Below are 26,172 nucleotides of genomic sequence, written 5' to 3'. Positions count from 1 at the left end.
GCATATTTTTTCATGTTGTTGACCTTATTTCTAAATTTCCGAAACAAATACCAATCTGAATCTTTGCAGGATTTCTGAGCTTTTTATCTCAACCTATTTCTGATACGTATAGTTTTGCGTAAAAGTGAATCCATCCAGGGTTTATCATTTGGCCTAATAGTAACAGTTTTTTCTGGTAAACATTTGTGTATGATAGATGTAGTCATCGATATTGTCAGTGCGATGCATTTAGTCATCGATATACTCAATCAGTACGTTGCATTTAACTATCGATACAATTATCTATGCCAGCACTTCGCATAGAAGAAACGGCCAATTTTTCTATATATATGTAATGCACAATTCAAATAATAAAAAAAGAAATCCTAACAAAAAATGTTTATTTCACCTAGCTAGAAGATTTCAAAACGCTTATCGTGGTTTGTTCACATGTCAGAGGATAGAAATCTGACGTAACTACACGCAGTCTGTGCTCTCTATGATGTAATAATTCGTAATTCACGCATAGTCAGCAATAAGAATTTTCAAGTTAATTTTTTAGGTTTTGGAATAAAATTAATTTGTAACTCAAGGAAGTAAAACGCTGCTAAACAATGCGTTTGAGTGCACTTTTAAAACTTCGAGGAATGCGTACTTTGATGACGGAGACAGGTTAAGTAAACCTGGTATAATCGTGATTCAATTTGATTGGATTAAGAATTATTTCTCAGTAGCTACATTAACACAATCAGAATATTTACAAATTAGAGAAATAATACTAAATTCATCGAAAATGCGAAACGAAGGGACTGACGTCTGAGTTGTAGTAAGCGATTTACATATATATTTTTTAATGTTCTCTACTACGAGATCTACCTTAACTACAAAAGTTTACATTTTTAATTAGATATTACTGCGAATCTCATTACGTATTAATCAAATCTTTAAATTATAGACTATACAAGGAAGAGCTAAAAATTAAAGATTATTTAGTTCACCGCTTCGTTTGCAAAGGACATGCCCTCTTACTCTACATTCCTGTTTACGTTTATTCCCTGACCTTTTTACTCTGTATATTATAAAATACAAACAGTTAAACTTTAAAAAATACGTGCACATAATAACAATAAATAAATTGAACTTGTATCATTGAAATAGCAACTATTTATTCATAAAAGGATAAATCTATGAACGATAAGAAACAACAAAATCATAACAAAATAGTACTATTCACATCACATAACTTTGTTTAACATCACTCAGAACACTATGTTTGGCATCGATTGTTTGCACTATTATCTGGATAAAGCACTAGTCCAAACGGTTACCATGGACGCCATGGTCCGGCTGAACTTCCGCTGTCGGAGGAAGAGGAAGTCGCCACACAGTCACTAAGGTTGATGTCCTCCAAGGCGGGGAAGTCGGGGATAACACGGAGTCTCTTCTTCGCCATGGGAGTGGATGTGTGGAGAGGAACACCGAAGTCGGAGTGGAACGGAGAACATGGCGGCTGGTAGTCACACGGCATGCGCTCGGTGTAGGCGGGGTTGAGTTCAGCACGGCGGACGTCAAGCGGTGCGGTGTAGAAGTCCATGTAGATGTTGTGGTCTTGGTAGGGAGCCTCGGCACACTTCGGCTGTACGGAAACTGGCACTTCCTGGACACCTTCGCTGCTTGGGACATTGTTGGGATGCAGGGGCTTTCCTGATACGGAAGGGGAGGAACTGTCATCGTGCACACTAACTTCGAACGCCTGGTTGATGTAACCCGTCTGTTGATTGGTGGAGGCAAGATGAGAGAGGGACACTGTCAGGTGATTGATGAGGTTAGTTTTGGTGACGACATCAATTCCTCGCTCGAATCGGAGACACTGTAGAACCTCGCCGATACAGTGACTGTAGCCCTCGCGGTACCTGTCGTCTGCTTCCTCCGTACCTGTCAATAAAAAAATTATATCATTAAAATTGTACTTATTTTCTAGGGGATAATATTTGATAGTAAAAATTAAATAATCAATTGATATGACTTGTAAAAACAAAATAAGGTAAAAAGGCGTAATTTTAAAAATTGTAAAAGACCTAAATTAAGCTTACCTTGCTTGCTGTCTTTGGCGTTCATGGTGTACAGATGATTGACAGCCATCTCCAGTATGTCTGCCTTCTCAAGCCGTGGGTACTTTTTCTCCTGAAATTATATATAACAGTTTATATATGTGATGCAGTCTACTTACTACTATGAAAATAATACGTTTATTTAATTCCCCATAAAATTTTTGCTTTTAAAAATTAAAGAAATTAAGCTTGTTTCTTGACTTACATCTTTGCCTGTAGCTCTGAACACCAAACACTTGAGCTGTCCTAGACATTTGTTGATTCTCTCCCTTCTCTTCCTCTCAGTCTGGGGTTTGTTGTTTATCTGAAAGAAACAATGAAAAACAATAAATTTATTGAAATTTATTATTCGTCCACTTGATAAGACTTTTTTTTAAAATATCAATATCGTACGTATTAATGGTTTTATATTCATGTGTACATTTTCGGAATTAACTTCAGAATGGAATAATTCCTAAAATTTACTTCTGGTTAGAATAGGTCAGATAAATGCTATGTTTCTTTTATAATTGATAAACAACTTTTTCATTTTTGATGGCAGTTGGTTTCCCCATCAGAAGTTAGATACTTTTAATATAGATGTCGTTTTTACGAAATCTTTGTGATATTTACCTTTTTAATTGGAGTTGGATTTTCAGACGCTTTCTTCATTTTTTCGCTCAAACCAGTTTTCTTCATTGCCCGTGAAGTCATGATTCTCTTCTTAATTGCTGATACTGTTACTTCCTAATAGACAAAATTATAAATGACCCCCAATCACTTCTCGTCACCTAATGTAACCTATGCAAATCAGCCCCGTTGACCAATCAGAATGCTTGACGACAACCAAGTGACCCGTGTCGGTAATTAACTGGGGTGTAGCGACGTCGAGTAAGCGCTAGGGGTTCTAATTGTCGTGTTAATTACTGTTAAAACAAACCCCGTGTCACTAGTTTGTGATGCCTGGATCGCGTGGCTGACGAATTCTCTGGACGCTGACGTCTAATTCTTAGAACAACATTGGCGTTAGAGCGCTACCCTGTCTTATCTATAAACTCTACTTTTGGCTTCCTATGTTTTTGAGTAAATCTTTATAAAAATATAAACTCAAGATAAACAGGCAAAAATTGAAATAATTCATACATTAATAATTAACAGAATTTATATAGCTGGTTTCTTTTTTCTCTATCTCTCTTTTATGCATGCGAAATGTATCATAAAAACTGGTTTAAAAATTATAGAAAACTTCATTTCATGTTTAGAGAGATAAGTAATGTCTTCTTGTTAAATCATTAGTTAAAGCAATTTTGTTTTGTTTTTTCTGCAAACGCAACCAAATTTCTTTAAGGTATATATGTCAAGCTGTAAATAGACTAAACTGAACAAAATTTACTGTGTCATTTAGAAATGACACTTTCTTAACGATATTACGATGTTTAACGAACCGGTAATTCTACCCGACAAACCGTTACCAGTTAATTGAACCGAAACAAATTGATATAGGGCTATCAGATAAGGCTGACACTTGACCCTGAGGAATTTCAAATTACAATTATGTTTAATATATTTTATTGGGGTTTTTTTTTACCTATCATATTAACAACTTCAATCTAACAAGTCAAGAATGTTATATTGAAAATCATTATAAAAACAAAAAATGTACAATACATTTAATATACCAACAGCAATTTTTTTTTCATTTAAGATATAAAAAAGATAGTTTGATGTCTCCACAACTACACTTCAAAATATTTATAATAAAAACTATAAAAATTATTTGCTTTAAAAACCAAATGTTAGAAGAGTAGGAATTGTAATCCATTGTCGATTAATTGTCACAACATATTGCAATGCTATTCAAGAATTTGATTTTTCCTTAAACTGTTAATCAAAGCAAATTCTAATACAATGTGTATGTTTCACATTGAGGATTAAAATGTTTGTCTCAAAATTCTGCTGATATTTATTTTCTGGAGGGAGACAAAACAAAACACATATCAAACTTATAAGGTGACTTCACATGAAAAAAAAATTGTTCAATACTCAAAAAGAAAAAAAATATTTAAAATACATGATATTAATGTCCAATATTTTTGGGTGTAGGGATAGAATCATTACAGGAATTGTGCTTTGCTGGTGACAGCTTTTTTACAATTTGGACACTTCTTGAGTTTCTTGGGGATGCAGTCCTCACAGAGGCGACAGTCGCATGGCTTCATCTGATAGGAGGCGTCCTCTTCCTCACACTCCTCGCACTTCCACCTCTTGGGGCGCACTGAGGGGTTCCTACCACAGACAAATCCAACATGTCAGTGTCAGAAGAGTGTGTTATTCAATGTATGAAGACAAAAATGTAATGCATTTCTTATACTATGCATATGTTTAATAAAGAAGATTATCTTGCAAAATGTATATCATATATTATATTGTTCACTATCTGACAAAATATAGATTGTCTGCATATAGATTGTCTGCACATAGACTAGCAACTGGACAAAATCGATATAATCAAACTGCACGCTTGCGTCGCATTTGTAGATTTTGTGCTCTCAGTAGAATTGAAAATGAATATCACTTCATCCTAGAATGTCCAAAGTACAGTCATTTACGATGTATAAATATAAAAAATTATTACTGGTCAAAGCCTTCTTGCTTTAAGCTTGTTCAGTTGCTTAGTTTGAGAAATAAGAAACAATTAAACAAACTATGCATTTTTCTTAAGAAGGCCACAGAGTATAGAAATAATTTGCTTTCGTTAATACTGGTATATTTTCGTCCTAATGTGATGATACATGTATATATATTTATGATTATGTGATTATTAAATTGTACATTTGTGGTAATATCTTATCATGGCAGATGTGCATGTGTACTGCATAATTTGTTTACACTGAATATGTATTTACATGGATTTATACAATGTCTATAAACCATGTGGTTTACTAATACTAAAAGTAACCATAACCTATTCTTTATAATATAATCTTCCACTAACTGGTTCCTGTCTTAAAATGACATAAAATAAAAGATAATTGGATTATTTTAGTAATTGTAAATTACATCTTTAATACTTATCAATCTTACAATATCTCTGAGAATTATTGTGCCCCACCCTTTATCATTTACTGCACATTTAAGACCAAAGCCGACTACTGTTTAGTTTAATACTGACTGTTTTTCTTTGATGAGGAACTCCACACTTGAGCCCAATGAAGGGGGAGCAGCCACTTCAAGAGGGGATTTGTTCTCATTATTTTTCAGCTCGGTCTGAATGTTGTGCTGTATTAACAGACCCGCTATCTTCTCCTTCTCCTGTACCCCGTCTCCTGAGACTGAGTCTGCCTTCTGCATCTACTCAAAACAGACTCAACAAATAGTACTCAAAATGACTCAACAAATAGAACTGAATACAGATTCAACATACATGTACCTACTCAAAACAGCCTCAACAAATAGTACTGACAATACAGACTCAACAGACAGTATTTAAAACAGACTCAATGCATGGACTCAAAACAGTCTCAACACACAATTCACAAACAGAGTCATCAAATAATTCTTAACATTCTAAAAAAAAAAAAGTACTCAAAATAATCTCAAAAAATGTACCCAAAACTATTTTGAAAATAAATTTTGACATGCATTATAGATCCCTGAGCAAGTGTTTTGGATAACAAACCAAGTGATTATAACTAACCTTGGCAAACTCCATCATAGCTGGTCTTCTCATCAGACACAGATGTAAAGCATTGTTTCCATTAATATCTGTAGCATTAACATTGGCCTTTCCTGAAGCACAAAACGAAAGAGGTACTGGTATATATTTCATATTCACATCATTCAAATTTCACATGAACTTAATCTTAGTTATATATATAGCTACCATCTTCGATGAGGACTCTTGCAGTTTCATAGCTTCCATACACGGCAGCAATATGTAAGGGAGTCTGCCCTTCACTCTCTGTTTGTGTAAATGTCCGGGCACCCTGCTCAAAAGAACAGCTATGTATCAAAATTTATGGCATTGAATGCATTTATAAAAAAATTATTGACACCACCAGGTACTAAGTTTCTTTGAAAAATTGTCTCAGCTAGTCCATGTATAATTAAATGTTCATTTGCAAATCTCAATATAGACCTCTTAACCAATAATGCATCAATTTTTTTCAGCTGAAATAATCCTCAATATCTGTAGAGGTTTATTTATAAACAAACAAGTATCAACTTCAGGATATTTGCACATTAAAACATTTTCAAGATGTATTGTACAAAAAAAGGAAAAAATTGTAGAACTGATTTATAATGGTTACCTTATCCAGCAGAGTTTTGGCAATATCACTGTGATCCATGCATGCAGCAAGGTGGAGTGCTGTGTAGCCATCACTTTTCTGTGTGTTAGCTGCTTCTGGACATTTCTGCAGAATCTGCTGCACTGCACTGTTCACAGAAATAAAATAGGTGCTTTATTCAAATTCATATATAACAAAATATCTTACCTGTGCTTCTGATCAGTACAATAATTAAGTTTTAAAGTGCTGTACCAGGACTGTATAGATGGTGTTAGGCATTGTTAGAGATAGAAATGTAAAATGGTTAAAAGGAGAAATCATTAAGGTTTCTTTTTATATGCCTTTTTTAAAACAAAAAACCGAGTTACCGCTAATTAACCCCTCTTCAATATAGCAATTTATCAAAGGTGCATCATTTAACAATATCGGTGGTCACTGAGAGGTTATTATTTATTTCAACTTTGAGCAATAAGCTCATCCGCATTAAACATAATTACATGTATAAACATATGCGAGGCACGCAAAATGTGAAGCCAGTAGGCTTCAGAGTCTCTGCAGAGCGTGCACTCTCACTATGGAGAACAACATACAGCTTTCATATATGTTTACATCATATAAGATATTGTGAGATACAATAGAAATATATAATACTGAAATTATGATTTACCAATTGTAATAGAAAAAAATTGTATAATTTTAACTAGAGCAATGAATTTCTGAACATAGTTGCAAAGTGAAGATATTTACCAAGGTTACATAACTCTTTGGTATTGTTTGAACTAAATAACTGAACAAGTTTGAACACAGATGGTTTTTTAACATAATAATTCTTAATGTATCTTGATCTTAGTGAATTGTAAAGTGGGCATTTTAACACAAAGTGAAAAACATCTTCAATGTCGTTGTGATTACAAAAAATACATTTTCTTTCATTTCTGGCAATGTTTTTATACCTTCCAGACTCAACTGCTAATGAATGAGATTCTAATCTATACTTTGTAATGCATCTTCTAAATTTCTTAGGTATAGGTTTGAGTAAATAAGACTGCATGCAAAAATTATCTATCAAATGTGAAAAAATATAACATTTTGGAGAGTTATCGATAACAGCATACAATTCCTGACAATGAACATCTATTATTCTTTTCTTTATAATTGGAAAATGTTTTTGGAACACAAGGTATTCTTGGTGTTCCCATAATTCACCAAGACCAATACTATACAATTCTGATCTAATAAATGCTGCCCAATTGGAGCATGACCTTTTGGCTTTACAGTCTATGGTAAGATTTACATAACATGATTTTAATATACAGTTTGTGGTTCCAAGTAGGTTCAACATAAATGATTGTCTGTCCAAAGATGTTTACGCAGCACATATTTTGAGCGATTTATAATAAATACATACCTGTGAAAGAAGTGCATTTGAATTCGATGAAAAGTAAAATATCCAAGATATCTTCATTGACTCATTATCATTTTTCACTTGGAAACATTCAAAGGAACAAGAACAGATTTCTTACCAAGATTTATAAAGGGAAATGTTGACATATTTTTTCATTTAGAAGTCATTCAGAATACTTTGCACAATTATTCAATGTTATCATTTGGGTACTTTTCATGTCTGTTCGATGCAAAATCCCTGTAGACTATATATTCATTCTTTGCAATGTATTAAAACCTGACAAACTAAGGGAGCATTTGAAAGAAGAAATTCTGGGATTTTTTCATATTGTTGAAAGAACATTGTTTTGAAACTTGAGGTACAATTTATGTATTTATAAATATCGAATAATTTAAGAAAACATGCTGCATAAATATCTTGGGAAAGAGAGTATAATTTGGCTAATTGAAACTAAAACATTTGCTTGAATGAGCAAAATTCAAGGTAAGATTAATAAAACTTGCATCTAATACCGTATTTCCAGTAATTTTTGCGATGATCTAATTTTCGCTATTTTTGCGAGATCTTTCAAATCTCAAAATATTGAGTACGTAGAAATTATATCTTATATTACTTTCAAAAAGAAACTTTCAAAATCGCCAAAAATGACTTATGCAAATTAAAAATGCTACATGTTTTCCCCATTTTCGCAAATTTTGTGATACGTGAAAAAAAACGGATATACGGATCATATTATACTCACTGCAGGTCTCCTTTCCTAGCTGCTAGATGGATGGGATAGAAGCCGAGCTTATTCTCAAACTTGAGATTGATTTTGGGCCATTGGAAGATAATGTCAATGATATTCGGATCTCCAATAGAGATGGCATCAGATACTGGGCTATCTCCAAGTTTATCCTAATCAATAAATAGATTCATGATTACATGTAATATTCATCGCTCTTTTAAACCTAATCTTGTTTCATCCATCTTCTTAATGTAAAAATTATCTCAATATGTTGTTCATTCTACAGGCTTACACAGATGTTGAAGTCGCATTTGTCTCGAAGAATCTGGAGCAAGTCTTTATTGCGCGTCTGAACAGCTATATGAACCGCTGTCTGTTCGTTGTTGTTGCTGACGTTTGGATCTGCTCCCTTCTTCAGCAGGAGCTTTACTACATCAACATGACCCCTACAAATGTCATATTAAATCAGAAGCAAACATTTCAAAGGAACTAAATCTCACTTTATCTCTGAAATTTGAGTCATATACATGTACTAAATCAGACTAGACTTCATGGAGATGATAAATTCTATGGGTCGATCTTGCTTTTACACAAGGCCATAAGGATGAAAGGGACTTGTATAAAGGACTGGACTTGGACTCATATCTTTCACAAACAAAACTGATTCAAGGTCAGATTACACAATCTTTCAAATTATAGACAAAATAGACAAAAATATATAAGTAATTTACTAAGAGATTTGTGTTGATTTGACCTTTACCCATCTGATTCAATACCCCGCCTTGGCTGAAAGCTAACAATTTACACAGATCTTCTACGACCATGACCTCTGCAGACCTTAAAATTTTAATAAAGATCATTCCAGACCCTATACCTTGACTACTCTGTGGGCGTTGACGCATATATTAGATAGGGCTTAGGGAAGAAATTGTTCAAGATAAAGACTTGACACCGAGATCTGCTTTGACCTTGACCTATGATCTAATTTTTTTTTTAATCACTGTTCACCATTTGCCCACATGCACTTTATGAGTGAGTGAAGTAGCATGGGCCAGATTTCATAAGATTGAAAAAATATGCTGTGGACAAAAACCTTTCATCTGCAAACTTGGTTCAAGGTCACTGCACATCCTGTCCTAAAATACACTAGCTGTAAGATCCCTTGTAAAATTTGATTTCACAACATTGAAGCTAATTGAATCACTACAGCATACCTTCTGACGGCCGTCAACAGAGGTGGTGCTCTTTTTTCGTCCATCTTGGCTCCATGTTTCAGCAAGGCTTCCACTATAGATACGTCACATTTAGCATGGTCACAGACCTGAGACAGTGACGTAAGGCCCTAGGGGAGACAAATGGTACATCATACGGTTACCACGACAACAGGTAGTAGAGTAAATATATTGCCATAATTTTTGTTGATATGATACATGTACTACTGTTGATATGAAAATTTCATAAATTTAATAGATTTAGTGAAAATATGTGACCATGCATGCTTACAATTGAAAAGTTGTCATTCAGGAAATAAAAATCAATATCCTTCTTGTCATTGTAATTATGCTCCAACAAAAATTATACACATGTATATTACTTACTGCTATTTTTGGATATTTTTGAAGTGTTTGAAAGGCATCTCTTGTATTTCCCATCTTGATTTCCTCCATAAACTTATCATGTTGATCTATGAAAGTAGTCATCACATACACAAAAAATAAAGTTGGTCAGTTATTTCTGTTGTTCAATAAGGAGTTAAGAAAGATTTTCAGGAGAGGGTACCATTTATTAAATACATAAATACATAAAGGAAGATAAAAATGTACCACTGATGTCATCCATTCCATCTTCTGATTCTTCACCTTTGGTGTCACTGTCCACATCGGTGGAGCTCCCGTCTTGTGTCCACTGTTGTTCCTCTTTGGTCTCACCTTGGTTTCCATGTGGTTTCTCTCTCGTCTTTTCATGTTCCTCATCCTCATTGAATACACTGCCTTTGGATGGCCTCAAGCACTCAGGATTGAACTTAATTTCCCGTTTCCCAAAGCTGACTGTCACATCTCCATCTCCATCCACAAAGACAACTCTGCCTCTTTTTCCAAGGAACTAAATGGGGTAGATAACATCTAATGTTAAAAAATTACTGATGCTAATTGTTCTAATTTAATAACAATCAATGAAAAAATAAATATGTTACCTTTTTCATGCTTTCATCCCATGGACCATGACCGTTTTGTAGGTGACCAACATTAGTGGCATCACTTTCCACTTGAACCACCTGGTCCTTTTCATATTGTTCAACCTATGATATGCAATTAAAACAGTATGGTCAATACAGCAAAGTGTATGAAAAAAAGATTACAAATACCAGTTACTGGTAAGATTGACTGCAAAAAAGGCCTACCTTAGCCAAGGTCAGTTCGGGCAGAATCCATTTTCTGCCATCAAAATCCACAGTGATTTGCTGATCATTGATCATCAAAATTTTTCCGTTGACCCCAATGTACTAAACATATAATATTTACAAGATCAAAATTCATACTGGAATTCAATTAAATTTTAAGAGAAATAATGGAATAAGCATTTTGGTTTACCATGCATATCTATAAACACTGTACATAACAAGATGAACAAATGTATATGTACCTCAACAATTCTGTCATTCCAATTTTTGGACTCCTTAAGAACTGCCTGAAGGGTGTCGAGATCCACCCCTATCTTGACTGTGTCCCCTTTCTTGAGCCTTCCATCTTGGGAGGCATTTGCTGGTACCCCTTCTCTCTCTGCTTGAGAGGGGCCAGGTCTGGGTTGATTGGGTAACTCTAAATTCACACAGGATAAGATGGTGAGATGATATTCATAAGATTAGATATACATGTACCAGTAAGATGGGGTAACATGTGCATATCATATACTAGTAAATGGATTCATCTGAACAACAAAATTAAGTCTAAAATTAAATCATTTATACTGGTACTAATACACTGAAGGCAAATTAATGAATGAACATTAAGACAAAAATAATGAAAGAAATAAAATCATAACAAGCAAGAAGTAAAAGAATGTACTGAAGACAGGAAGATGGTCCTTGTAATAGAAACCCCCACTGGCAGATTCCACAGCCTTCACATCCACACAGCCCTTGTAACCAAGGCGATAGACATTAATGTGACCCGTATCCCAGGCGACCTCCACTCCATCATGGTCAGTGTCAAGGCTAAAGTTCACGATGGCCAGAACAGTGCCAGTGTTACCATCTCCACCTTAAAATGATTTATTGTATAACCATGCATAAAAGATGAAAATATGGTTATACAATGTATTTATTATTTTTTTTGTGAAATTTTATTATACATATTGTTTTTGGTAAAACTGTTTACTAATTACCATCTTGGTCATCCCATCTCCAGTCTATTCCACGTGTCACCTTTGCATTCTCAAAGATTCCAAAAACTTTCTGCCTGCTGCTCAACTGTCGCTTTGGTACAGAGAACCTGCAAAAAGAGATCTATTTCAAAATATCTCAAGTCAGCAAGTTATGGTGTCATTGTCATTTTCACCAGAATCATAGTACATAGAATCAAGGAAGTATCTATTTTCAATCTTTATGAGTACACTCATTAAATATTTCCTTATTATAAACTTCGATCCTTTATTTCAAGTTTGCAAAATGTATGATAATATTGTACAGAATAAAATTTATCAAATTAATTACTATAATAAGATTACACAGACCCTTGATGTCCGCTGTAGTCAAATCGAGTGAACTTGTGAATGATGTCATGCTTGTCACTATGGTAACAACTGCTGCAGAGTGTTACATCGGGACACTGTTCACATTTCCACAGCATGCCATATATCTCCGGTTCTTCACAGTTAGGGTCAGAACAGAGTTTATCATGCTTAATTCCTAAAATAATGATATTATAGTGAGACAATAATTTTGACAAGATAAACACCTAGCCTATATAATATGACAGACACCTGTTATTTGATTTCAAGAGATTTTAAATAAGTGAACTCTTATTTTTCCTCTAATTTTTAATATATAATTAAAATCAAAATGCTGAAAATTGGTGTGGGGGGGGATTGTCATCAAAATGTTTCATTCATATTGCAAATTTCATAATAAGAATAATTTTATGGTTACAAACCTAAAGCAGATGTGTCGAAGATCCTTAGATCGTACTGATTCTCATACCCCACTCTGTACATGTTCTTATAGCCCATGTCCCACTGCACCTGGACACACATTGGGGGCACCTTGCTGGCACTCTCCTCATGGCCTATTTCTACCACAGTGCCTAGGTGCCCCTCTCCCCCATCTTGGTCCCCCCAGGACCAATTCTGTCCCCTCACCACACGGATTCCTATGTCATATACCATACCTGCAAATCCAATTTTAATAGAATGAGGACTGTGTTAAATGTGCCAATTTTTTTCTTCGATCTATATTTTGCATGATGAAAACTAATTATGTACAACTTCATGCATTTGAAATTAATACCTCTTTATTTAAGTGCAATAAAAGAAACATTAGTCATGTGGTCAGTTAAAAAAAGAGATGAAACATTCATAAATAGATAAAAACTTTAAATTTTTAATCACATTTTACATATTCAGTTTTGTTTAATTTGTTTACGATGAAGAATCCTCAACAACATATTTTAGAAAACTTTATGTTACTCCAATCAGGAAGAACTGATTAAGCCTTGTAAGATAAGTTTTTGCATGTAATTTAATAGATAAATGCAGAAAAGACTGAAGAGCTGTAATGAATATTAGGTAAAAGAGCAACAAACATCATTTTCTGAATTTCTTTTAAAGCTTGTAACTAATTGTACATAAAATTGACAGTTGATCATAGGATATTTTAGAATTTAAAAGACTTTAACAGCCTTAATATTGAGTAATACAGTAATTCTTATTCATTGTGATTTTTATCATGCATTCAATCTATTCAAATGCCCATGAAAAAAATGGTTGTTGTTTAGAATTACAGTACATATTTGAGTGGAATAAGTTCATATAAAATTTTTTAATCAAGTTAATCAGATTCTAAAGTGAAAGTTATATTTCAGATCTTGATCAGGATATATGTGTTTCAAAACTCTTAATTAACATCATTCTGGTTATATAATTGTTCATGTGCATATAAGTGCAAAGAATTTATAGTTAAATTGACATTAAAATGGCCTTTGAATAATCAATACAAAATTATTTTTGCAACATCTTTTCAGTGATTCTGCATACACATTTAAATACATACACCTATGTGTGCCTTATATATCAAAGTTTGGAATGGTATAGGCCTAATTCAAAATAAATTATTTTATACTTAGTTAAAAAAAAAAATCTTTATTAATGTAAAGACAAAACTTACCCCAAACTATAGAGTTGATAATTCAAAATGAAAGTGGAAATTAATTATCTTTAAACAGGAAATTTTCATGCTAAAAATAAATCCTGGGACTTTAAATACCAAAAATAGACCCTACAAACTTCCGAGATAGCACTTAGGGAGCAGTTATTATTCAAGATTAAAACAAGTGAAAAGCTGTCAATGTGACAGCAAACCAGGTTTTCTTTTATGTGAACTGTATCCATAATCCAAGTCAACCCATTTCCAGTGAAATGGTGCACCCTAAATGCAATATTTTGCCAAAAAATGACTAAGTTCAAAAGCCGGGATTTTTCTCATAAATTATCAGAAATCAAAACCCTAGCAATACGTGCACCTCTGATATATGTACAATTGATCTGCAAAAGAACAACTTCCTATCTTGAAAACTGTAGGAGGAGTTATCCGTACAATGAGGGTACCCTATATGCAATATTTTGCCAAAAAATGGCTAAGTTCAAAAGCTGGTATTTTTTTCATAAATTATCAGAAATCAAAATCCTAGCAATACGCGCACCTCTGATATATGTACAATTGATCTACAAAAGAACAACTTCTTATCTTGAAAACTGTAGGAGGAATTATCCGTACAATGAGGGTACCCTATATGCAATACTTTGCCAAAAAATGACTAAGTTCAAAAGCTGGTATTTTTTTCAAAAATTATCGGAAATAAAAATCCTAGCAATATGCACACCTCTGATATATGTACAATTGATCTGCAAAAGAACAACTTCCTATCTTGAAAACTGTAGGAAGAGTTATCCGTACAATGAGGGTACCCTTTTGGCAGCCGTCCGCCCGCCCGCCATTTTCACCATTTTAATAACCGGATTTTTCCTTCGGAAAACCCGGTTAAAAATAAATAACTGTATTTATATCAGAGAGAGCTATGCTTATAGAGTAGTTTAACTCATCACTTTTGACCTTATAACCTGAAAATCATTAGGGGTTGTCTACCTCCTAAAGGTACATGTATCAGCATTAAAAGTTAATGTCTGTCACGCCAAGGGTTCTTAAGATATTGATTATGAATTTATGGGCAATATCTTCATACATCCAATCAATAGTATGAAATAAAATGAAATGAAGATGAGACTAGTATTTACATACACAACAGCTATTGAATTATAAGTTTAATAATAGTTATCTAGCTAAATTCCACATTTATAGTCGTGGCAGTCTCTTACCACATTTTCCCCCTGGTTCAGCTGCAGTTGCTCCCCCTGGTTCTGCATATTTACTTGCTCCCAAGTCTATAAACAAGTAAACACATTTTAAAATAAAAAAACAATTCTATATTCATTATGGTTCATCTCGAATTATCATCAAAATACATGTATCATTCATCACATCTGTCCTTGTCCTTTTCATCAAATAAACATGGTCACCCATAATCTAATTTAAATTAGATGCTCCGGGGTCTGCTCCTTTACTGTAGATTCCTAAATAGACGCAAGGAACTAATTTCCGAGTAAAATCGCAAGTAGCAACTCTCGCAGATTTTAAAATCTCGTTTTTAATTTTCAGACAGTTTTGAACTATAGGAAATTATTTTTAAAAAATTGCTGAAAGCGATTTTATATTCTCCCGATTTGATACAAAACACTGGAATCGCGGAATTAAGTACTCGCGTAAAATCAGGAATTTACAGTATTCACACCACAACCAGATCTAACATCATATAATAGCCCTACCCTCTTTTTCATCAAACTGTAACTTTGATGGATTGTACTGCTTCACACAACACGAGGGGCTCAGCAAGTACTCTCCCAGTTTTGGAAATCTGACAAACAGTAGCCCTTCTGAATCCTCATCATACACCTTTCCAAGTTTTCCTGGTAGCTAATAATATAAACAAAAAAGCATACAATTTTAGAACTAAATATTAAGGATGCATGATTTATGGGCCTTGTTTGAATTTTTTTTATTCAGATGCCCTCAAACAGCCATAAAAATGTCAACTAAGGTACTTCACTACACCGAGACTTATACTTTTTAAGACACTACGTCACAAGATGGCGATTTAAATGTTTTGTTAAACTGTTTGTATCAATCGATTCAGATGTATATCGTCATAGCTCAGTGGTTAAAGTATCATGCTTGTGAACTGCAGGTCATGAGTTCGAATCCACCTGGGGCTTTTGTTTATGTTTACTGAATGAAATTTTTGAAAATACCATTTTTTATATAACTTTTTATATTTTTACTTTTTCCCGCCTATTTGATAAATATACTTCTTATCCATCATGCTTTCTATTATAATCAAGTAATTTTCTGCTGATTTGAGAAACTATTTCAAGGTGTAGTGAGGCACCTTAAGTCACATGTTACATGTATTTCAATCTAATTTAAAATATATCATTGAAATTTACATATCCTTCATGTAATCAGCCCCAATCGTTGTCTTTTTATCTAATGCCAGTAAATTTTTTTTTTTAATGTTAAAAATATTTTCCAGTACTTTTTTCATTTCCTCTAGCCAGACTCCATGGTTCCCCTGAATTCTCTGAAGAAGAGAAATATCCTCCACAACTTTGATGACATCTCCATTTGATACTGTAGATATCTGTGGAGAGAAAACAAAAAATATCTGTAAAAGCATCACATAGTCCCATCAGAAATTCAAATACATGTACTGTAAAAGTGTTTTTTTTATGCTTGTGGTTTAGTACCATTACGTGTTTTCTAGGGTCAATGAATATTTGTTGGTATTAAATCCATGGATGCATGATACACCACACTAAAAATTTCAGTTTTTTACCATATGGGCAGGGGTATTTTACGCGGTTTAAAGCTTACCGCATAACTAATGTAAATCCCCCCCCCTCCCCCAATCACAGTAGATAAGTGATTATTTTTTTTTTAGTTTTACTAAATGCTTTCAATATTTGAAGTTTCTCCTGGTATGCTGAGTGACATCATTATATTTTTAAATTATATAAATTTTGTTTTTCATGCAATTTCCATAGTTACCGTGGTATATCAACCAATTCATCAATCATCAAGAATTTTCTTAATTAAATGAAATCATTCAACGGAATTCTGCATGGATTTTCATTTCCTTCCGATGAATTCTACTACAGATATATTTGTAATATATCACCTTCATACAAGCCTGTCTGTAGATGACCCACGGTCTTCCACCGCCAAACACCACACTCAGCTGGTTACCGGGAATCACTTTCTGGACCACTCCAATTTCTCCAACAATCTACAGTAGGGAAGAACACAGCATACAACACAGGCAATTGTAGCTCATGTGAAACTCGCATAAAGCTCCACATAAAATTCATGTGTAGCTCTTTTCATATGAATTTCACATGAAGCACAATTGATTGTGAAAATACTTAGTAAGAACAAGCAATAAAAGATAAAAAAAATATTTCAAGTTAAAAACTGAATAAATGGTAGGTACAAACCTTTTCCATTTCATCATTCCAGCCTCCAAACTCTTTATTGAGCTGTCTAAATGAATCTGTGTTAATGTTTACCTGGACCTTGTCCCCAACATTGATGTAGGAGGGCTTGGGACATGACAAGTCTGAAAAAAGTCATTTTATACCCACTTATTGTATACCATCTTACAAGCATTGTATACCATCTTACAAGCACATCTGTCTCTCTGTCTCTGTCTCTCTCTGTCTCTGTCTCTCTCTGTCTCTCTCTCTCTCTCTCTCTCTCTTTTACCCCCTAATGGTAAATGGTCAGTATAAATTGTTCCCAGTTGGTAGGGCTCCACCATGGTTAGTTCCACTTTTCCGTCTACACCCAGTTTGTGTTTTGAGAGAGTCCCTGACCAGTCCACTTCCACTCCCCCACAGTTGGACTTGCCAAAATTTACATATTGTACCACTTTTCCTTGAAATGCAAGTACAAGTAAAATTGCAATTGCTGTATATTTAATACTTGGCATTCATAAGGTAGTGCAGATCTGCTTCATTGTATTTGATTGCTTTGGAAACAATCATTGTACAATATGCATTCCTATGCATTATAATCCTTTTTTTCTGTTCCTTAAATGAGATATAATATTGTAACGTATGATATGACATTGTATTGTGTTATACGTTATTGTATTTGATCACATAATACAATATCATAATATATAAAACAATATAGTATTAAATTACAATATCATATTACATAATACATCATAACATTGAAACATATGATATATTGTATAATATAGTATGATATTGTATGATACTGTATCATTTTTGATACATAATATGATATTGTATCATATGATACAATATAATTTGATACAACATTGTATCATATCAATGATACAAAATTATTTGCTAAAGTAAAATTTTATATAATACAATATTATATTATACATATTGTATCATATGATACAATAATATATTTTACAATATCATACAATACAATTTTATGTGATGTGATTATATATCATATTATAAACCAATATCATATTATATAAATAGTGCCTGTTTGGGAGGGTAACAGTTGAAATTGACACCCCGAGAAAACTATTGTCAACCGACGCGAAGCGGAGGTTGACAATGGTTTTCGAGGGGTGTCAATTTCAACTGTTATCCTCCCAAACAGGCACTATTTATTTTGTTATACTGAATGTCTTTTTAAAAATATTTAAGAAAATTTTACTGCTTTTATATAGGAATAACGTGAATTCTACAGCGAACCGTACGCGCATAATTTTCGCGCATGTAACATTTTTTAATGTTACCCGTTGCCAAGTGCGTTGCTAACGCTGAGGGTAATAGTAAATATTATTAACTGCGTCTTAACCAATCAGATTTCAGTATTTAACATGAAAGTATAACAATATACAATATTGTATGATACAATATTATAGAATATACAATATTGTATCATAGGATACAATATCATATTTTTCAATATCTTATGTAATAGTATCATGTGATAAAATAATAAATTAATAATACAATATAATATTATACAATATTGTATCATAATATACAATACTATACATAACAATATTATGATTCAATATCATAACGTAAAGTATAAAAAAAATTGAGACAATATCATATCGTATCATATAACTTTTTATAATATCACATATGATTTTACATTGTATCATATTAAACAATATTGTTTCATACCATACAATACTATATCATAGGAATCATGTTTTATCATTTATCAACAAACACATCTATCTATCAAGCAGGTTTGAGTGAGGTAGGAGATTTCTTTTGCATCCTTGATAATGGAGATCAGGCTCTGCATCTGAAGCAACCTCTGCGTTTCATTTATAATATAGATAAATCAACTATGCAAGCTATCATCTATAAAACATGTGACCTGTTCCAAAAAAACTAAACCTCATCCAGCATCCAAAACCTATGGCTCAGATTCAACATTCAAGCCTGTCTGGTGCATCAGTATACATAAGACGCATCTCCATGCAAGTTTGGTGAAGTTCAGACCAGTAATAACTAAGATATCATCATCAGAGGGCACTAGCAATTAAAACCTTAACCTGCTCCAGCATCCGCAACCTTTGGCTCAGATTCAACATCCATGCCTGTCAGGTGCATCTGTATCATAAGACACACCATCCATTCAAGTTTGGTGAAGTTAGGACCTGTAATAACTAAGATATATTGTTTAGCATCCTTGATAATGGAGATCAAGCTCTGCATCTGAAGCTTCCTCTGTGATTCATTCATATTACAGTTTAATCAACTATGCAAGTTTGAAATAGTACTATTATCTTTTAAACATGTGACCTGTTCCAAAAAACTTAACCATATCCAGCATCTGAAACCTATGGCTCAGACTCAGCATTCAAGCCTGTCAGGTGCATCAGTATCATAAGACGCACCATCTATGGAAGTCTGGTGAAGTTAGGACAAGTAATAACTAAGATATAATCATCAGAGGGCACCTGTTTCAAGAACTTTAACCAGCTCTAAAAACCTTAACTTCCTCAAGCATCCAAAACATATGACTCAGATTCAACATTCAAGCCTGTCTGGTGCATCAGTATACATAAGACGCATCTCCATGCAAGTTTGGTGAAGTTCAGACCAGTAATAACTAAGATATCATCATCAGAGGGCACTAGCAATTAAAACCTTAACCTGCTCCAGCATCCGCAACCTTTGGCTCAGATTCAACATCCATGCCTGTCAGGTGCATCTGTATCATAAGACACACCATCCATTCAAGTTTGGTGAAGTTAGGACCTGTAATAACTAAGATATATTGTTTAGCATCCTTGATAATGGAGATCAAGCTCTGCATCTGAAGCTTCCTCTGTGATTCATTCATATTACAGTTTAATCAACTATGCAAGTTTGAAATAGTACTATTATCTTTTAAACATGTGACCCGTTCCAAAAAACTTAACCATATCCAGCATCTGAAACCTATGGCTCAGACTCAGCATTCAAGCCTGTCAGGTGCATCAGTATCATAAGACGCACCATCTATGGAAGTCTGGTGAAGTTAGGACAAGTAATAACTAAGATATAATCATCAGAGGGCACCTGTTTCAAGAACTTTAACCAGCTCTAAAAACCTTAACTTCCTCAAGCATCCAAAACATATGACTCAGATTCAGCATTCAAGCCTGTCAGGTGCATCAGTGTCATAAGACGCGCCATCCATGGAAGTCTGGTGAAGTTAGGACAAGTAGTAACTAAGATATAATCATCAGAGGGCTCCTGCAACAAAAACTTTAACCAGCTCTAAAAACCTTTACCTTCTTCAGCATCTGTAACCTATAGCTCAGATTCAGCACTCAAGCCTGCCTGGTGCATCAGTATCATAAGACACACCATCCATGCAAGTTTGGTGAAGTACAGACCAGCAGTAACTTAGATATTGCTATCAAAGGGCACCTGCAACAAAAACTTTAACCTGGTCCAACAACCTTAACCTCCTCCAGCATCTGAAATTTAGGACCCAGATTCAGCATCCAAGTCTTTCAAGTCCATAAGTAGGTCCAGATGTATCATCCATGAAAGTTTGATGAAGATAGGACAAGTAATAGCTTAGATACAGGACCTGCAACAAAAACTTTAACCAGGTCCGGACGCCGACGCCGAGGGTATAGCATAAGCTCCCCCTGACTTTGTCTCCGTGAGCTAAAAAAATACTTATTTAATTCATCCTTGGTTTTAGTCTAAATTATAAAACAGTCGTCCAAAAATTAAATGTCGTGTACATGGTCAGTTATACCTGTCTGTTGATTGTCTTCGGTAGGAGGGAAGAGTTTTACCACAGCATTGGGACCTATCCCATATATTTTTGTTTTCTTGCTTTTACTTCGAGCTGGACATGGAATGCTGAAAAAAAAATGACGAAATGGAAAAAACAGCCAAACTAACAATTGTGGCTTTTGCAGCAGTCGATTATCATTTCCATTCTAACAGGCACGGAAAACATTGCGGGGATGGGGGCTATCCCCTCCTTTTTCTTATAAAGGGGAGGGGGCTAGCCTTTCAAATTTTCCTTATAATTTGAAACTTTGAACTTATAACAATGTATTTACATCTACCAAGTATTATTCCCTCTATTTCTAACGGAAACTTATAGTTAATTCATCCAGACTGAAATCTACACGCCCCGTTTATGGATTGGTCGAAATCTACAGCTGCTGAAACGGACAAGAAAATGACAGGACAGATATCGGCACGCCCTGTTTATCGATTGTTCCAAACCTACAGCGACTTAGTAAACTCACGGACTGCACGAAATAATCATGATGCCAGACTCAGTCTCACAGGAGACGATTTGGCTGTTTCTTTCAGCTAAGGTACTTATGTGCATTAACAGTAATTTAGTGAATTTTACTTACTTTTCATAATCAATTTATTAATTAGTTAAAGAAAGATGTTAATATAAACAATAAATTGCTTTCTTTGATGATCCGTTCGGGTTTTGAAGGTAGCGATCATTGCAGACAAAAATTAACACGCTATATAACACGCAAACGCGGGTTATGTATTTTTCCTGCAATGTCGCTACCTTCATATCCTGAATGAATAACCAAAGAAAGCATTTTATTGTTTAAATAATCTATGTAAACAATGTTCTTGAAAGCCAATTGAAAGCCAATTGGCCCCTCAACTTTTTTTGTCTAGTCAATTAAAAATGTGCTACGTGTTTGATTAAAAGTTAAAAAATTTAAAATGATAATTTGTTCAATCTGTTGTAAAATAAAGATGATTACCATGTTGTCATGCTGCTGTCATATCTTACAAACACGTGGTTTTTGTCGTGTTCGTCCTCCATGTAACACGTGGTACACAAGTCGAAGTCGTTACATTCGACACATTTCCAGCGGAAACCGGCCAACCCCGATCTGCCACAGGCATCACAGGTTATGCCAGGGAAGTAAATACCTGGAATAATCAAGTAGTGTCCAAAACCCCAAAAAGCTCATTTTCATAGTACATGTATTAGTATGATAATTATATTTTACGAATTAAACTCTCCAGAAATAACGCTATCAACGTAAGACGAAAATATTACACATTAAACTATTATTATGAAGTCCCTGAAATGATGTAAAGCTAGTGTGAATATGTATGTTTATCTATTAAAAGAAATACAAAGAAAATTTAAATATGGAAAAAGGATATAAAGCTTTGGAAAAACTTAATAGCATTTATTGTAAATGAATGGTTCTAGTTTACAATACAATAGATGTATTTATTTAAATATAAAGTTTTGAGTTTGATAGAAAAAATTTCATGATCTTTGTTCACCGAAAAATTGCATTATATCTTGCAAGAGTTTGGCGTTTTTTCGCAAATTTTACTCGTTTATTCGAAAAAGAAACTTTTGCATATCATCGAACAAGTTTATTTAATAAAAAATTATGCATTACTTTGCGTTTATTTGCGATGTTTTGCGTTATATCGGGAAAATTATGCGATTTGCGAAAGATTGAATTCAGATATGAAAATGAGCTCGATGGGCTTTCGTAATAATGTTTCTTACACACAATTTTACACATATTTTTATTTCCTTCCTCAATATACATGTAATTTTATCATCTTCAATATATCAGAACTCGGTTTAAGCAAGTTATAGTACATGTAGTTGTAAATACAGGCACGTAGAATTAGGATTTGAAGTGAAAAGGCCAGGCAAAAAGTAGGGGGGCCAATTGGCTGATACATTTATTTTTCAATAGATTTATATTAGCAAAAGATAATTGTTTTGATAAAAGGGACAAGGACCCCTGCCCCCGTCCTTGTTGTTACGTGCCTTCACATTTCGTGCAGAAATTGTCTTTACAAACTTAAAAGTTCCAGTTCTAACGACAGAACTGATTCGGGGATATACAATGCAAATATATGATTTCACATTACGTTGTTGTCCTTTACTAAATTGAATGTTCATTAATCTCTTGAAAAGTTTTAAGAAATATCACACGAAGTGTCCTATGGATCCGACGAACCTCATTAACCATGTCTGTAAAAATCCCAAATTAATTTCAAATTAATCAGATCTGCACAAAATCTGATTTGATGCTGATAGAAAAACATAAAATTTGAAAATAACATGATGTGAGGGTACTTCTATACAAAAAGTGCCCGTTTAATAGGATGGTAACAGTTGAAATTGACACCCCGAGGAAACCATTGTCAACCGACGCGAATATTTAATATTTTAAACGATTGATAAAATATTACTTGATATTACTTAGTATATTTTTATAGGATTTATTAAAAATGCAATTTAACACACAGAAAATTTTCTGATTACTATTTCTCAATATTATTTTATTTAGTATATTTTTATTCGAATTTTTAAAATTGCATCATTTGAAATCTTTTCGCTTGTCTGTTTTATTCGTTGCCCCATTATGTAAGTTTGAACAAATTAAACTAATCAAAGAAACGAAAGAAAAGGGGTTAGTTAATATTAAATACAAGCACGTGCCATTCTGTGACGTCAAGATAATTCTGTATCTATTAGTACCATGCATGCGCAGATCCAGAAAAAAAAATTCATCGGGCAGTAAAGTACCTATGGACTGAACGGTTTTGCCCCTTGGCTCGTTGGAACTTCAAATTTGGTTAGATTTAAACTGAACTTTATTTTATATTTTAAACGATTGATAAACAAGTTTTACAACTTACATGTATATTAATATCTCTCGTTTGCACGGATGTTAGCACGAGGGGGTCATTGATGTGGGAGGAAGCCGAGGTGTCGGAGAAAACCTACATGTCCAAGCTATTGGTCAGATTTGACACAGATAGATAAATCATTGCAATGCTATAAGTAACAAAAGGTTGCTGTAGAGGGGTTTGTTACCGGACTGTTGGATGTCGATCACCCTGATCTCCGTTAGACCCTCCTCTCCCTCAGCCCCGCACTGTGTGGTGTTGCCATGGTAATCCCACTGGACCAGACACGTCTTTTCCTTCTTGGATATTTCTGTAACTGTCCCCACGAACCCGTTACCCCCGTCCTCGTCACCATGACACCAGTCTGGTCCGCGTATTACCCTATCTCCAATTTGTACAGCCATTGCCATGGTTATCCCACTTCAAAGATATATCTATTTCAAATTCAGTGACTGACCTGCAACGAAAGATAACGGTATTTTAAGTGAGTTATCTCCCTTAGTATGGAGATATAACTGCAATATAGAGCACTGAAGAACCAACAACACTAAGCTTCCTCGGATGAAGTAGATAGATATCGGTAAGAAGCCACCAATACCCCCACCCCTCACTCACACACTCGTGACTATACAGGAAAAGCATCTAATTTATCAAACTTTAACTTTTAACTGTTTATATTATAGTTATTAAAAAAATTCAACGTTTCTGTAAAAACATTTTTTCTCTATTTCATGAGTAAATCAATTGTGTAACATACCGAACTTACCTATCAAGCCTTAGAGAACATGTAATTATCTAGAGAAAACGAAAGTAGAGTAAGTTGCAACTGTACAGAAAATACCCAGGGATCGGTTATTGCATTTACAAATATTTCTATGTTCGTATCCCTGACGTACGTACCATGCAGGTATTGCCACGGTATTTTTTTTTTTAGATACTGCAGGAAACATATTTTACGAAAATTACATTGTACCTACTCATCATTTACAATACTGTCGTAAAGAGACACAAGTAATCTCAAAAGGGAAACCACTATGTTAGAAAGATATTTTAACAATTTTTTAGACACTTAAAATTAATACATGTAGTAACATTGATTTGAAGGCCTGCTTTGTAAGATAAATCAATGTTTTTGCCGGCGACACTCTTCAAGCATGTGAAGGCTATTCTGTTGCAGACCCAAACGTATCTGGCGACAATTCATTTGTAATAGCCGGATATGTAGTGTGTACACCTGTCAAACAAAATAAAAACAATTAACAAACAAAAATTAATTTCCGTGAGAACTTTTGGTTTGTATATTTCAAGCAATCTCGGGGCAGGGACAAAATAGCGCAAAGTACTCGATGAACTAATGATATGTACGTGTATGTTATATCAGTGCTAGGAAAACACTCTAATCGTCATCTTCATTTCATATATAAAAAATATCTTCCATTTCATTGAATCGTCAATGCAAATCTTTAAACAATATACAACACATGTACGTATTAGTGTACATTGGGCATATTTCATTCGAATGCAGTAGTCTACATATGTGTGTTCTAATATGAATGGGAATGGTTCACAAAGCATCAGTGTAACTAGTGTTTGAAAAGTATGCGACGTCGAACATTTATTTTTTTTTGGCTGTTATGTCGTTGCAAAACCATTCACTCAGCGAGATTCGTCGGGACTGAAAAATTTTGACTGACGTCTTTTCTGAGGAGACGTCAGTCAAACCAAATTTTGTAGTCTCGACGGATCTCGCTGAGATAAATTTTGGAGGTCAACCTCTTTTCTACATTTTTAAAATCTATTCTTGTTGTCATCCATTCGTCTGATTATTTCCTTTAATGTTAAATGCGGAAAATACATACTCGCTGATAGAGAAAAGATTGGTCCAATTGAAAATTAGAGAGACAGCGGATAAAGTACAACTTCTCTAAGAGAGTACAAATGAAAGAAAATTGTTAGACTACCGGTTTAATTGAGCCAATAGTAGGAAAATGCTATCTAAATTAAGATATTAATGTTTTGACTGCTTTTGGTCGTGTTATCGGATTGTACAGGAGATTACAGAATCAAATTATTAGTCAAATTATTAACAAGGATATTAGATTAAATCATAGACTCTGAGAAACGATCGCATTTAAAAACGTAACAGTTATCTTGCGCCTTGGCGGGAAACGTCACTTG

General features: G+C 34.1%; 1 protein-coding gene across 2 annotated transcripts; it reads right to left on the bottom strand.

The window, feature by feature from the left end:
- Positions 1-1,135: 1,135 nt before the first annotated feature.
- On the bottom strand, positions 1,136-24,845 carry LOC128188786 (E3 ubiquitin-protein ligase MIB2-like). Of its 2 annotated transcripts, XM_052860053.1 has the most exons (31): positions 24,761-24,845; positions 24,182-24,451; positions 22,083-22,254; positions 21,089-21,195; positions 17,579-17,749; positions 17,311-17,432; positions 16,995-17,102; positions 16,353-16,457; positions 15,586-15,733; positions 15,079-15,144; positions 12,642-12,875; positions 12,223-12,397; positions 11,875-11,981; positions 11,556-11,750; positions 11,134-11,309; positions 10,892-10,993; positions 10,685-10,789; positions 10,314-10,593; positions 10,089-10,174; positions 9,705-9,832; positions 8,783-8,936; positions 8,506-8,660; positions 6,380-6,506; positions 5,953-6,055; positions 5,767-5,858; positions 5,242-5,420; positions 4,222-4,355; positions 2,703-2,806; positions 2,296-2,394; positions 2,073-2,163; positions 1,136-1,914 (listed from the first exon to the last, which is right to left on the bottom strand). In XM_052860053.1, exons 2-31 carry the CDS (start codon positions 24,402-24,404, stop codon positions 1,304-1,306), a joined length of 4,659 nt encoding a protein of 1,552 aa, XP_052716013.1. In that variant the 5' UTR covers positions 24,405-24,451; positions 24,761-24,845; the 3' UTR covers positions 1,136-1,303. The 2 variants fall into 2 exon arrangements, with proteins under 2 accessions (XP_052716013.1, XP_052716012.1); XM_052860052.1 differs by lacking the exons at positions 1,136-1,914; positions 2,073-2,163; positions 2,296-2,394; positions 2,703-2,806 and having other exon boundaries at positions 3,622-4,355; positions 10,314-10,394; positions 10,458-10,593.
- Between the last annotated feature and the right edge of the window lie 1,327 nt (positions 24,846-26,172).

Source organism: Crassostrea angulata, chromosome 6 (assembly GCF_025612915.1).
Source record: "Crassostrea angulata isolate pt1a10 chromosome 6, ASM2561291v2, whole genome shotgun sequence".
Lineage (NCBI taxonomy): Eukaryota > Metazoa > Mollusca > Bivalvia > Ostreida > Ostreidae > Magallana > Magallana angulata.
This window is presented reverse-complemented; position numbering and strand designations above follow the sequence as displayed.